This window comes from Bos mutus, chromosome 5 (assembly GCF_027580195.1).
Source record: "Bos mutus isolate GX-2022 chromosome 5, NWIPB_WYAK_1.1, whole genome shotgun sequence".
Classification (NCBI taxonomy): domain Eukaryota; kingdom Metazoa; phylum Chordata; class Mammalia; order Artiodactyla; family Bovidae; genus Bos; species Bos mutus.
The window spans coordinates 37,419,365-37,435,025 of NC_091621.1; the positions used below are offsets into that span (position 1 = coordinate 37,419,365).

Sequence of the window (15,661 nt, forward strand, 5' to 3'; positions counted from 1 at the left end):
AGGTCATGAGAGCAACAGCTGCAGCTTTGTTCTACCTAGATGATGTTTCAGTAACTGTTTCTGTTTTATTCACTTAAATTTACAGTTTCTCCTTTGCATTGACATTAACTAGTGAATCTATTAGTTTCCATTACCAGCAGAATAACTGAAACTATAAATAGTTCTATATATTCTCCCTCAAATACTGTCAAGCTGCATAGATGCCTTAAATTTGATAGAACATCTGGGTAATACATCTGCTTTCTTCTCTGTGTTTAGGCAAAATTTGTACTTTCTTAAGCTTATCCTTTCATTTAAAAGAAAAAATCACCGATAGCAGCTCTGTCCCATCTGCTGACCCCAGGTACATAATGGATAAACTGAGCATCTATTTATAAAAGAATACAGATAAGATGCAAAATCAAGTCATTCCATCAGATTGATGGTAATCATTTAAAAAAATACCTGTAGTATTATGTTTCATTGACTTGCTAGTTCTGCCAGAAAAAAAAAGATGAATCATAAATACCACAGATATAATTTATTCAATATCTATTTTACTTCAGTGAAAAGGTTAGATCTTTTCTTTTTGCTCTAAACCAAACTACAAAACACCAGTTGATAACCCATCCTCATAGCCAACTAGTCTAAACATATATTTTGACAGCTTTTAAAGGTGATCTGCAAGCATATAATTATGTTGGACAACTCTTGGTCTGATGTTGAAATAACCAGTTTATTCCAGTTCCCTGAGTGTAACAGACTGCGGTACTTGCTGTCGTCCACCAGAGTTCTCAGGAGCAGGCACCTTACTTTTGGCTCAGATCTCAGCTCTGTAAGCCTTGCTTGGCTCCCCTCATCTGTTTCTTGATTTTGCTTTGGTTCACTGTGATGAACTCAGTTTTTCAGAAGCATTAGAATAGTTTGTGTCCTTTTCTACTGGCATTTTCTTGCAATCCATAGGATTATAGCGGGCAAGATTCTGAGTGAACCTAAGATCTAATCCAGATATTGGGGTAGTGAAGTGCCAAAGCTAAGTAGCTGAATTGTTGACTGATAGTTTGGTTTTGTTAAACAGTCACTTAGAGATCTCTTAGTGACCCTCACCTATAGATACCCAGCTGTCCTTTGGGCCATTGAAGGGAATTTTTCTGGTTCTGTAGGAACCTAGCCTTTTTGTTCACAAAATCCTCTAATGGATTTTTTAAAATTACTATGCAATTAAAAGTCACTACATTTCATAACATTAAAAGTAATTTAACATAACTTAATGCTTATTCCATGCTCAGTCTCCCTAGTTTTGATAAACAAAAACCTTTACAGCTAGTTTCTTGAAGTTAGGATCCAGTTGAATACCACCTGTAGCTAGTGGTTGTTGAGATATTGTGATTTGTAATAAGTGTATATTTACTCTTCCTTGGTTCTTGGCACAGAGCTTTTTTTTTTTTAATTTTTTGGTCATGCTGTGCAGCATGTGGGATCTTATTTCCCTAATCAGGGATTGAACCGTCATCCCCTGCATTAGAAGCACAGTGTCTTAACCACTGGACCACCAGGGAAGTCCCAAGGGCAACTTATTTATTTATTTAAATTTATTTATTTTTGACTGTACCTTGTGGCTTGTGGGATTTTAGTTCCCTGACCAGGGATGGAAGCAGTGAGAGCCTGGAACCCAAACCACTAGACTCTGGGGAACTCCCATGGAGCTCCTTTTTAAAAAACACTTGGAATTTCCTAAGTGATGAGAGGGATAAAGATGCCTTTTATTATGTTAGTAAGGTCTTCTGATAGCCCCTAGGTAACCAAGGGGCTGGCTACCTGGGGAACCCACGAAGTGATTTGAGGATATAAATTTTCAGTTCCACCTCCCTGGCCACTGGGTAGGGGAGAGGACAAAATGAATCAGTTGCCAGTGGCCACTGATCATCAATCAATCACGCCTCTGTAATGAAGCCTCCATTGGGCTTACCTTGTGGCTCAGAATCTGCCTGCAATGTGGGGGTAGGTTCGATCCCTGTTTTGGGAAGATTGCCTGGAAAAGGGAAAGGCTACCCACTCCAGTATTGTGGCCTGGAGAATTCCATGGACTGTATAGTCTGCGGGTTCATGGAGTCAAAAACAACTGAGTGACTTTCATGTATACACATATAAAAACCCCAAAGGACCAGATTTGGAGAGCTTCAGGTTGGGGAACACGTGGAGATGTGGGGAGAGCGGTGCACCTAGAAAGGTGTGGAAGCTCTGCCCCTGTTCCCACACCCCTTTCCCCTGTACCTCTTCATCTGGCTGTGCATCTCTAGCCTTTATAACATCCTTGGTAACACACTGGTAAGTGTGAGTAAATGTGTCTCTGAATTTTGTGAGCCACTCTTAACAAATTAATTGAACCTGAAGAGAGGGTGGTGGGAACCTCTGGTTTATATAGCTGGTTAGTCAGAAGCACAGGTAGCAACCTGGACTTCCAATTGGCATCTGCAGTGGGGGCAGTCTTGAGGCCGTACATACGCTGTGCAGTTCAGATAGATCATGTCAGAATTAATTGTTTGTTGGCATGGGAAAAAACACACACTGGAGTTCTGTTCCTTAGGGCTCTTTATTTTTTTTTTTAATTTATTTATTTTTAATTGAAAGATAATTGCTTCACAATACTGTATTGGTTTTTTGCCATACATTAGTGTGAATCAGCCATAGGTATACATATGTTCCTGTCTCACATCCCAGCTCATCCTACCCCTCTAGGTTGTCACAGAACACTGTTTGAAGCTCCTTAGGGTTCTTCAAATCTCTAATACTCAACATATTTCATGTCATTGATTTGTTGAAGAGGCTGGATCTGTTGATACATGAGATTATTTAAATGCTTAATAATATTTAAGATTATTTATGTTAGTTTATTTAACTAAGAACATTTTCCTACATGGCCAAAATTGCAAATCACACTTATTAATATAATCCAATGCTTAATGAATATTCAAATTTTCCTGATTTTGTTTGGAAGTCTTTCATATCTGGATCGTTTAAAGCAGGATCCAGCCCAGAACCAAACACTTCAGATGATTGTTTTGTTCTCTTAATGTGGTTTAATCTGGAACAGTCCCTTTTATTCACATCGAGAACTTGTTTACAAGAGGAGACTAGTGTCTTGCAGAATGACCCATTCTCTGAATTTGGCTTCTTTATCTCTCTAACTGTGCTGTCCACTGTAGTAACCACTGGTCCCATGAAGTTATTGAGGTTTTGAAATGTGGCTAGTTCATGCTGAGATGTTGTGAGTATAAGACTAATAACCACAAATGTAAAATATTTAACTAATAATTTTTATATTGAATATACACGTTGAAATGATAATCTAGGTATATCAGGTTAAATAAATCTTATTGCTAAAAATAATTTTACCTATTTATTTTTCTTAATGTAGCTACTAGAACATTTTGTTTGGCTCCCAGTATATTTCTATTAGATAGTGCTTTTCAGCAGATTTTGAAATTGCTACCCTAAAATGATTTCACATCAGCTTCCTGAGACATAGTAGAGGAAAAAAGGACATCAGTAGGATAAAGTTTTCCTGAACTAGAATTGTATAACATTTAGTTGCCGTGTCCTTACAGGTAGAAGCTAAATGATTTTCCATGGTAGATCTAGCCCAGAGCATTTTAAGACCTAATATAAACATGGCATTGTCCAATAGATGAAACAGCTGCTGAAGATTTTGAGTGTCCTGGTACCTGAAAGCATTAAATAATGTCAATTTGTAAGTGTGCCAGAGGCACGATTGTTAATCTGATGCTGCTGACTTAAAGTGAAAAAAAAAATGTATGTAAGTCAATGAAAGTTCATGCTCATTTATTTTTCCGTTTGTTTCTTTTCAGCCTTGGAAAACCTTGAACAGACAAATGTCTCTGGTTTTGGATCATTGAAAAGTCAGCAGGACTTCCGAACCCCAGAGTTTGTGAGTACTACTTACTCTATCTTAAATTTGTATCAGTTACCTAGAGAAAGAGGGTTTGTTTGTCTTAAACTGAATTCTTGGTTTCAGGGGATCTAGGTCTGGCCCAGGTCTGGCTGGTAGGAATGTGTATGCAAAGCTCTGGTCCTCTGGGGAGCAGGTTCCTGAAGTAGTGTCTTAGCATCATGCACCGTAAGCCCGCTCTTCACACTGCTTGTAATGATGAATGAGAACTCTGCAGTAAAATGGCATCATGTTTCTAAAACTCCCCCTTTATTCACTGGCACCCTTACTACAGTTTCTGCTATCAATAACCCTGGAAACCAGTCTAGTGAGCACATCCAGGACGTTGACCAGTCCGATTCATGTTTCATTCTGGAGTTTTCAGTCACACAATCTGTATGGGTACGTCTTGTAGGGCTATTCTATTGGTTGTTTCTGCTAAGAGGGGGACTAAATGCTCTCACTAAATTAGACTCATTAAAAATCAGCCATGGTTCCTACCCTCAAGGAATTAAAAATCTTATTAGGTGCTACTGGGATTGTATTCATGCCTTGTTTAAAGAAAATGGAGCACATAGGATGCTTGGTACAGAATGTCCTTGACTGGATTTTATATTGCGCTCTTTGAAGAGGGGGATGGGAAGAAGCGTTTCTCTGACTCATGTACCACGTTACTGCACCAGATGTGTGAGCAGAGCATGCCAGGAGGCACCTAGATTTACTTTTTGCCCCCTGCTGCACATGGCTTGTCCACCACATTAGCAATGGAAAAAAATCTGTTTTTCAAATTTATTTTTGAAATACGATATATAATCACCTCTCCAGTAATTGGCAGAGCACAGTTATTATTGATAGTGACAAAAAAAAAAAAAAAGCCCACCCCACCTCATGATGTGGTTTCTTTCTTCTCATTGATTCTTTAAGGATCGCCCCCGCCATTCAGCCAAGAGTAAGGAAACTAGGCAGGGCTCTGGACTGAAAAGGGGCCACATAGGAGACTCTATCCATGGTGCCGTTTTATTTCAAAGTGTGGGACTCCTGTGGTGTACTAGCAGATTGCCTACTGTGAAAATCACTTGGATATAATAGAAAGACATAGTATTCAATGACTTCCCTATTATATTCAGCGAGATTTTCAGCGAAGCAAAATTGTGACTGCTCACCAATATTCCCACATCTTAAAGTAGCAGAGCAGTTTTTGGTTTTTCCGATTTCTGCTATTACGGCCCCAAAGGAGAATTGACACAGATTTTTTTTTTTCATGTTTGAGTATGATACTCACACAGACTTATGGAGTTGGCCCTTTTCTGTTATTTTCTTAACTGCTTTTCACTGATAATCTTTAAGCAATGTGTGTGCAGCTCTAAAAAGAGCTGTGTGCAGTAAGATGTCAGTATGCCTGGTAAACACATACATTGTCCACACCAGTTCCCCGTGTGAAAATAAAACAGACTTCAGTATGTAACAATGATGTTTGAAATTGGCATGCCTCAGCAGTGTCTTTGCTACAGTCTATTGGGAATTACACTGCTAATATTCTTCCACCTTCATTGCTAACCCACCACTTTTCCCTTATCAAAGTGTGAAGACTGGTGAGACTAGGCTAGAATGACCAGGGGTGGAACTCGAAGATCATAGGCTATGCTTCCTTTTGGGGACCCTTGTCTTAACAATGAGTCTTACAATACCCACACTGAAAGGAGATTTTTAGGTTAAGTCTCCATATTTTTGTTTTCCACTGTCATGCCTTAAAGAATATCTAGAGTCATTTCTGTAGACCACATGATGGTGCTGAAATTGTTAATCAGAGTTTCCTTATTTGAGTGGCTGATATAAGATCTCCATGTCCTGGCTAGTATCTTTCTCTGATTGTGTGTTCACATTGTGTTCAGGGAGGAATCTGTGATTTTCTTGTGTTTTATAGACTTTCACATGTACTTTTGTTTTATTGACTATGCCAAAGCCTTTGACTGTGTGGATCACAGCAAGCAGTAGATAATTCTTCAAGAGGTGGGAATACCAGACCACTTGACCTGCCTCTTGAGAAATCTGTATGCAGGTCAGGAAGCAAGTTAGAATTGGACATGGAACAACAGACTGGTTCCAAATCGGGAAAGGAGTTTGTCAAGGCTGTATATTATCACTCTGCTTATCTAACTTATATGCAGAGTACATCATGATAAATCGTGAACTGGATGAAGCACAAGCTGGAATCAAGATTGCTGGAAGAAATATAAATAACCTCAGATATGCAGATGACCACACTTACGGCAGAAATTGAAGAACTATAGAGCCTCTTGATGAAAGTGAAAGAGGAGAGTGAAAAAGTTGGCTTAAAACTCAACATTCAGAAAACTAAGATCATGGCATCCAGTCCCATCACTTCATGGGAAATAGATGGGGAAACAGTGGAAACAGTGACAGACTTTATTTTCTTGAGCTTCGAAATCACTACAGATGGTGACTGCAGCCATGAGATTAAAAGATGCTTGCTCCTTGGAAGAAAAGTTATGACCAACCTAGATAGCATATTAAAAAGCAGAGACATCACTTTGCCAACAAAGGTCTGTCTAGTCAAAGCTATGGTTTTTCCAGTATTCGTGTATGGATGTGAGAATTGGCCCATAAAGATGTCTAAGTGCCAAAGAATTGATGCTTTTGAACTGTAGTGTTGGAGAAAACTCTTGAGAGTCCGTTGGACTCCAAGGAGATCCAACCAGTCTATCCTAAAGGAAATCAATCCTGAATATTCATTGAAAGGACTGATGCTGAAGCTGAAACTCCAATACTTTGGCCACCTGATGCAAAGAACTGACTTATTTGAAAAGACCCTGATGCTGGGAAAGATTGAAGGTGGGAGAAGGAGGGGGTGACAGAGGATGAGATGGTTGGATGGCATTACCGACTCAATAGACAGGAGTTTGAGTAAGCTCCAGGAGTCGGTGATGGACAGGGAGGCCTGGCGTGCTGCAGTCCATGGAGTCACAAAGAGTCCAACACGACTGAGTGACTGAACTGAACTGAGACTTTCACATGTCTGATGCTCATTACCTGCTGCATCTTTCGTAGCATGTGTATAGCTGTTCGTGTTTTCTCCTCAGCATCAGTCTAGCCCATGTTCTCCCAGTTCCACGGTAAACATCTATTCCCCAAACTGCGGTCTCCATGGTAAAAAAACAGGAGATATAGAAGCCACCTTGAGAATAGGGCTCTCAGGGGAACCCGGTGTGATATTTAAGGGAAGCCTCTTTTGTAGACAGAAAGTTACAGCATCAGTAAGAATGGGTGGCTCTTGTTGGGTAGGGAGGCCGATTGGGAACATGCCAGGACAGAGTCGGGTAAGTTGACCCAAACCAAAATCTTAAATTAGGACAGTGACAGCAGTGCAAATTTGGGAGCAAAATGAGCCCAAAGACAAAGCAAAACTGAAAGCAGAAAAGGCAGAGTAGAATAAAAGGAACTGAGGAATCCGTATTCTGTTCTTCTCAGGGTGGCATTTTGGAAGGTCCAGCCGCAGTTTGCTGAGTTGAACTGAAATAAAGTAAGTCTTAGACCATGTTTACTCAGGCCTTATCCTCAAATAGTTCAGATTTTAGAAGGCTCCAGAGCTGTGTTTTTATACAGTGGAGTGTATTTATATCGTTTGACCAAGGGGGAGCACAGAATTATTATCGCTATTACTTTGTTTCCTTCAGCTGTTGTCTTTCTTTCATTTGAAACAAGTCCTGAAAACAGTGCTCCTTGCGGCATGGTAAGGACATTAAAGGTTTCCTTCCCAGCCCAGGTATCTGTAATGTGACTAGTCGACAAAGTACCATTGTATTGTCTGTGTAAATCGTGGGTAGGAAATGCTCTCGTGAACCCCTCCTGTGCCTGCAGACAACGGCCACCTTGTAGGGCTGTGATCTCATGATCACGTGTTGTCTCGTGATCTCATGCTGCTCGTCCCTACCTCCCACTCCACTCTGCAGGTTGAAGTGGGTGAGGTTAGCTGAACCATGCTGACATGTTAAGGGGTAAGTGGAGATGTGGACACTGGTGCATGAGTTGTTGCCACCCCAAACTTGTGAGGAGCTGGGAACATGTTGAAACTGGACATCGAGCCGCTCTGAGGTGAGATACATGTGTGGGTGATGGTCAAAGTGAAAGAGTCTTGGCTAAAGACTGACCTTTCAGAGAGTCCCTTGGTGACCTCATTGTGGTGGAAAACCACCTCAGTTGTGGTTTGGTTTTTTGTTCAAGCACAATAAAAATCTGCATTATGACTGCTTTGTTAACTTAATATTTTATCCCAAATATTTTCCCATTCTGTTCTTTCCCCAGTTTTCATGGCGGTATAATCGACGTGTAGCATAGTGTACATTTGAGCTGTACAGCTCCATGCTGGTTTTTTGTTTCTGACATTGCTATCTTTGCTGACATTTTCTGTTCACTGTGTCAGTAAACTATAATTCATCACATTATGAATTTTCAAAGCAGTTAGTTCCAGAGGAATCTCATCGAGTAAATGGTGGCATGGTTGGATGCTCTGTGACCATGTGATTGGTGACTATCATTTTGGGACCCGGACCCTGAATGTAGATGGGGTGCAAGATAACAGGTATCAGAGTCTGAAGAAGGGGATCAACCAAAGTGAGGCTGGGGACTGAGTACCAGAGACCCAGATAAACGTGTAGAGTTCACACTGAGAAGTGGAGACTACAGCACTAGGCAGTCTGGTTAGAACCAGGGATGGGGAACCATTCACATGGTGACGGAGCAGATAAGGGTGACCCTGCAGAATGGCAGCACAGACATGGGGCATCCCAGGCTCCCACTAGTGTCCCCATTCCCAGATATAGTTGAGAGCAAAGGCGATATGATGTTTCAGTGCAGGGATGCAGCAGTCATGACTGCCCAGCAGACCCCAGGTTGATTCCAAACCCCAAGGAGTAGGAAAAAACCTGGGGGTTGGGGGCTAATAGGCAGAAAGTTTGGGTAGTGGTCAAGGCTCTGTGTAGAAACCCTGCCTCTGTTGGCACTAACCCAGGAACTCACATGGGCCTGATTGCTTGAGTATACATGGGGTGAAGGATAGGGTATGGAGAGGAATTCTCATCTAGCAATCACGGATCTATCCAGCAGCAAGCTGGATAGAAACCAGGCTGCAGTCAATATGGAAGCACATGGAATGAAATAACAGGGCTAAAAAATTACATTTTAAGATTTAAGTCTTGAGAATAAGAGCCTCTTTTTTGAGTTTTTCAAGTTTTTCAAGTTTCAAATAGTTCAAGTTTTTCCAGAACTTGAGATTTCTGTCTGACTCTCTGGATGTTTTAGAGGCAGGACTTCCCTGACAGCTCAGCTGGTAAAGAATCTACCCACAATGTGGGAGACCTGGGTTCAACCCCTGGGTTGGGAAGATTCCCTGGAAAAGGGAAATGTCACCCACTACAGTATTTTGGCCTGGAGAATTCCAAGGGCTGTATAGAATTCCATGGGGTCACAAAAAGTCAGACACAACTGAAGGACTTTCACTTTCAGGCTTCTTATTATCCCTTATCTCATGTCAGTTGATGATGTTTCCTTTGTTTAGCTTCTATGAGATTTGGCATAAGTAATACGAAAAAGTCTAGACTGGCAAAAGAGTATAGGATTATAACAGGATAAATCAGGGAAGATGATGAGAAACCACAGAATTTAGAAAAGACAGACTCAGGAAGATGAGAATTAAAGTGGAGCAGGTATGTTCCCTTAGTTCAGCACTCATGATTATGCAGAGAGAAGGATGTGGGAAGAGTACTTACGCTATTTGGAATTTTGTTTAACTGCATTCTCTTTTTGAGAGAGGATACTACCACTAGGGCTTCCCTGGAGGCTCAGTGGTTAAAGAATACACCTGCAATGCAGGAGACACAGGTTCGATCCCTGGGTGGGGAAGATTCCCTGGGGAAGGAAGTGGCAACCTACTCCAGCATTCTTGCCTGGAGAATTCCATGGACAGAGGAGCCTGATGGGCTACAGTCCATGGAGTTGCAAAGATTTGACCATGACTGAGCATGCCTGTACTACTTAATAGAAAATACAGTAAGATTTCCTGAAATTCAAGTTTGATTGTCTTTAACTAGGTGAAGATAGATGTGACCCTGAAGAGTTAAGATATTAATTCATTAAACAAATTTTTATTTGATATCTACTATTTTAAGGCTTATGGTGGACAAACAGCATTCTGCATGTGTGGAGCTTGCGTTTTGGTAGTGCAGATATAAAACACAAAATAAAATACACAGGATGATATTAAATCCTTCAGAGAAGGAAGGATTATTTGTGTGTGTTGTGCAGGGAGTTGGTTATGGTTTTCAGCAAGGTGTACAAGCATATCTCACTGAGAAGGTGATGCCTGGAAAGGCCTGAAGCAGGGGTGCTGGAGCAGACTCTTTGGAAATCTAGACGAAGAGCATCCCAGGCACACAGAAGAACATGCACAAAGGTCTTGATGTGGGAGTTGGTGAAATGTTTGAGGAAATGGAAGGAGGCCAGTGTGACTGGAGTAGAGTGAAGGGTGGTGAGAATAGTAGCTAGTGGGGACTGTACAGGTGATTGCAAACACTTTGGTTTTACTCTGAGTTGGGAACTTATTTGAGGATGTTGTCTGGGAAAAAAAATGCACAACCTAACAGTTGAGAGTTATGTTTTATTCAGTGGACTTAATCTTAAGACTTCAAGCCCAGGAGACAGCAACTCAAGTAACTCTCAGATACTGCTCCGAAGAGTCAAGCGGGCAAGCAAAGATATACAGAAGTTTTTGCAACAAAAGACCAAGTGGTCAGTCTTAATGAGAAAATACCAGACATCTCAAATTAACGAATTTAGTGCTTTGCTTTGTAAGAGAAGGTAAGAGTCTGGGCTCACTGGAACTACCCCTTTGATATGCACCTTAGCTCTCTGGGGCCAGTATCCTCTGTTTTCTCATCCTGCGCCTCCTCAGGTACACCATCGGGGGTATCTGCAGCGGCTGGCTGTCCGATGGGCTTGGCAGTGGGCAGTTTGTCTCCATCCCGAGTTCCCTCAGGGCTCACTGTCCAGGAGGCTGCCGTGTGATGGAACATCCTTTGTTTACTGATACGGCAGACAACATTTGAGTTCTCAGGGGTAACCCTTGGGAGGGCTTCCCTGGTGAATCAGACAGGAGTGAGGAGGAAGAATTTCTGGAATGATGACCTTGACAGGGCAAGAAGGGGGTGGTGGGGTGGGTGTCCCCCCATAGCTGTAGAGACAGTTCATTCTTAGGGACAGGAGGGAGGCCAGCTTGTTGGGGCCCAGGTGGAGCAGTTCAGTAGATTTACTAGTAGGAGCTTGTTGAAGTTTTTACTTGATTGCTTCCCATTTACCAATGAAATGGGAAACAAAGCCTAGCTAAGGTTGAGGAAGAAAAGAGATGAAGAGGTCTGAAGAGAGAGAAGTTATGAGACAGTCATCTGAGAGTGAATGCACTGGGTAATGGAACATGATGGCCTGGCGGCCCTAAGAGCCCACTTGAGGTCAGCTGTTTTTCCTATTCAAGTCCAGCTTGCGGGGAGCAGGTGTGGAGTAGGTAGAATTTGATTTAACTTATTTGGGGGTCAGTTCAGCAAAAGAAGATAAGGATGAGAGAGTTGCAGGGTCTTTGTAACAGTAGAGACCACAGACATGAGGAAGAAGAGACAGTAGGATCAATAGATTTAGTCTGTAGTGGGGTTTGGTAATTTTTGGAATTTGTGGTATTGAAGAGAGTGAACTGGAAAGATAGGAGGCTGGAGTTGGAGAGTCAGATGTGTATAATTGAAGGTGAAGTTGCAGTAAGTGGTACAGAACAGGCTTGGGCTGTGAGCTCGGGAATGCAAGGCTGAGAAAGGGTGGAGCCACAGGGAAAGGGTGTGGGAAGGATTACATTTGTGGAGAGAGAAATCCCTAAGAATTATGTCTGGAGTAGTGTGTTGGAGAAGTTAACAGTGAGCCAGGGCTTAAGTCTCCAAGGAATAAGGGGCAGTGACTCGAGAATCAATAGATGGCTGCAAAAGGAGAGCGCTGGAGAGGCTAAAGAAAATCTGGAGCATGGCCAGAGGGAAGCTAAGAAACAGATGAAGTGGTGAGTAGTTTTACGAGTTTTGTAGGGGTCGTCATCTCAGGATTTGTCAACCTCAGCACCGCTGACATTTTGGTCTGGATTTCTCTTTGTTATGGGGGCTTTCCTGTGCATTATAGAATGTTTAGCAGCATCCTTGGCCTCTGCCCACAAGATGCAAAGGACCCTCTCCCCAGCCAGATAGCTCCAGACATTGCTCAATATCCCCTGGAGGCAAAACTGTCCCCATTTGAGAGCCACTGAGTGAAATGACCAACCTAGACAGCATATTAAAAAGCAGAGACATTACTTTGTCAACAAAGGTCCATCTAGTCAAGGCTATGGTTTTTCCAGTGGTCATGTATGGATGTGAGAGTTGGACTATAAAGAAAGCTGAGCACCGAAGAATTGATGCTTTTGAACTGTGGTGTTGGAGAAGACTCTTGAGAGTCCCTTGGACTGCAAGGAGATCCAACCAGTCCATTCTGAAGGAGATCAGTCCTGGGTGTTCATTGGTAGGACTGATGCTGAAGCTGAAACTCAAATACTTTGGCCACCTAATGCAAAGAGCTGACTCATTTGAAAAGATCCTGATGCTGGGAAAGATTGAGGACAGGAGGAGAAGGGGATGACAGAGGATGAGATGGTTGGATGGCATCACTGACTCGATGGACATGGGTTTGGGTGGACTCTGGGAGTTGGTGATAGACAGGGAGGCCTGGTGTGCTGCGGTTCATGGGGTCACAAAGAGTCAGACACAACTGAGCAACTGAACTGAGTGAAATGAATACTGAAAAGGCATTGAGGTCACTGGTGTCCTCGGATAGAGCTGCTTCTCGGGAGCGTGGAGATGCTCCTATAATCCATGTTAGGGTGGATCATGGAACGAGAAGGAGAAAAGGAGGTAGAAAATACTGAGCTCTCTTTCAAGGAAGGGGTTTGACTCTGAAGGGCTCAGAGAACTAGAGGAGAATATGAAGGCCAGGGATGGTTTTTTTCTGTCAAATAGAGAAACTTGAACAGGTTTCAATGGTGATAGGAAGGATCCACATGAGAGGAACTGTTGACTCTAGAGGAAAGTACAACTTAGAAAATGGCCGTGGATGGCTTGTAGATATAAAGGAATCAGCATTCCGTAGGAAGAGCATTGTCTCCTGAGACACAGGTGCAGTGGGCTGATGCTGTTGGTTTATGGCTTTGATGGAGAGAAGCTGAGGGAGTTCCCATCTGACTGCTTCAAGTTTCAGCTGCTGAGAGTGGAGAAAACGCTAAGTGTGAGGAGTCAGCATTTTGAAGTACTTGTGGAGAACTGGGGACCAAGCTGACCTGGAGAAACTGAGGAAAAAGTGCTAGGCTTTCTGAAGGCCCATGTGGGGCCGAGGACCCTCAATTTATGATGAGGCCAAGCTGCCCTGCTGCGGCTTCTCTCCAGCATCACTCAGACACCGAGAAAGCACATAGCTAGTTTTAGCCAGAGTTGGAGCTTTGCTCAGTGACCTTGATGGAAAGGGTTCTGGTAAGAGTGTTACTGAAAGGATGACCTGGTTATGGAACTTTAAGAAAGAAGGAAGAAAAAGAGGATCAGCAGATTAATTAGGAAAAGTCATGGGACCTCTGTGGTCACTGTGAAATGAGAAGATGTTGTTGTCTTCAGAAAGAGGGGTTCTTGAGTAGGTGACTTTGGAACAGAAAATGTTTCAAGTGATGACAAGGTCCAGGGTGGGACCTTGGAGGTTAATACATGAAAGGGAGAAGCACATTGGAGATGAAGAGTCCAGTTACTGAAAGGCCAGTGTGCACTGGTCTTATCTGTGAATGCAGATGTGCTTCTGGTCTGATGGGAGACCTGGAACAGAGAGGGACGATGTGAGTTGGGGCCAGATTTGCACTGAACTAGAAGCAGCAGCTAAGAAGTAGGGGATGCTAGGCTCTAGGCAAGCCTGGGGGTGTATTCTACTTGCATGGACCTAAAAGGAACTATTTCTTCCCCCAAGAACACTGGAGAGTGATGATCTGGAAGTGGCACAGAGAACCAGGGAACTGTCAGTCTTTCTGCCCCTGAGGTGTGAACGCTCTGGGGGAAAAATCAGAGCGAGCCGAGTCTGCAGCTTTGTTTCCATGTTTTGATTCAAAATGGTTGGTCAAGTTTTGTTTCAAAGTGGGCTCAAGGATCAATTTTCATCTTTATTTCCTGCACTCTCCCCCCAAATCCAGACTTCATTTTTTTTTTTTCTAGTCTAAATGACCCTGAGGCAACTGAATTGGTGCTGGGTCTATTGAGAATAAGGTTTATTTTATGGTCAATCCAGGGTCTTCCTTGGAAATCCTGAGAAACCCAACTTAAGTCCCAAAGACTGCCTCGGACTCCAAGATCTTCAGGATTGAGAAGACTGGGAATAAAGCTTCCATTCAAGTATTTCTATTCTCTTGTGCCTTCTGCAAATAAAGAAACAGACCGGCTTTGCCTTGTAGCTTTATGGCACTAAGTTCACTAAACTAAAGGAGACAAAAAAAGCGCAACTAAAAAAGCGTTTCTCCAAAGAAGACATGCAGATGGCCAAAAATCACATGAAAAGATGTTCAACAGCACTAATTCTTAGAGAAATGCAAATCAAAACTACAGTGAAGTATCACCCCACGCAGGTCAGAATGGGCATCATTGAAAAGTCTACAGACAATAAATGCTGAAGAGGGTGTGGAGAAAAAGGAACCTTCCTACACTGTTGTTGGGAATGTAACTTGATACCCCCTCCCCCCCATTATGGAGAACGGTATGGAGGGTTCCTTAAAAAAAACTAAAATAGAGCTACCATATGACCCTGCAATCCTACTGCTGGGCATATATCCAGGAAAAAACCGTAAGTTGAAAAGATACATGTACCCCAGTGTTTGTTGTAACACTGTTTACAATAGCCAGGACACGGGAGCAACCTGAATGTCCATTGACAGAGGAATGAATTAAGAAGATGTGGTACATATATACAATGGAATATCAGCCATAAAAAAGGAATGAAATAATGCCATTTGCAACAATATGGATGGACCTAGAGATTATCATTATAAGTGAAGTAAGTCAGAGAAAGATAAATATGATATCACTTATATGTGGAATCTAATAAAAAATAATACAAATGGACTTATTTACAAAACAGAAATAGACTCACATATATTGAAAGCAAATTTATGGTTACTAAAGGGGATATTGGGGTGGGATGGGGCAGAGAGTGACAAATTAGGAGATTGGGATTAACATATATTCACTAATATATATAAAATAGATAACTAATAAGGACTTACTGTGGGCTTCCCTGCTGGTGTTAATGTTAAAGAATCTACTTTCCAATGCAGGAAATGCGAGAGACATGGGTTCAATCCCTGGGTCAGGAAGATCCCCTGGAGGAGGGCATGGCAATCCACTCCAGTATTCTTCCCTGGAGAATCCCATGGACAGAGGAGCCTGGTGGGCTACAGTGCATAGCGTCACAGAGAGTCAGACACAAGTGAAGTGACTTAGCACACAGTACAAGAGCCTACTGTATAGCACAGCGAACTCTGCTCACAATTTTGTGATAACTTATATGCCATTGCCTTATCCATATGAAACTGAAAAGAAACTGAAAAAGAAGGTGTGTGTATATATGTGTGTGTGT

General features: G+C 42.3%; 1 protein-coding gene across 3 annotated transcripts in view; it reads left to right on the forward strand.

Moving 5' to 3' along the window:
- Positions 1-15,661, forward strand: part of ANO6 (anoctamin 6) — a 236,586-nt gene that overhangs the window by 91,635 nt on the left and 129,290 nt on the right. For all 3 annotated transcript variants that reach the window (XR_011464220.1, XM_070370661.1, XM_070370662.1), the window contains one exon: positions 3,849-3,928. Coding sequence is in view for 2 of the 3 variants with exons in the window: in XM_070370661.1 (XP_070226762.1) it covers positions 3,849-3,928 (80 nt within the window). In the remaining variant the exon portion in view is untranslated. The remainder of the gene's footprint in view (positions 1-3,848; positions 3,929-15,661) is intronic.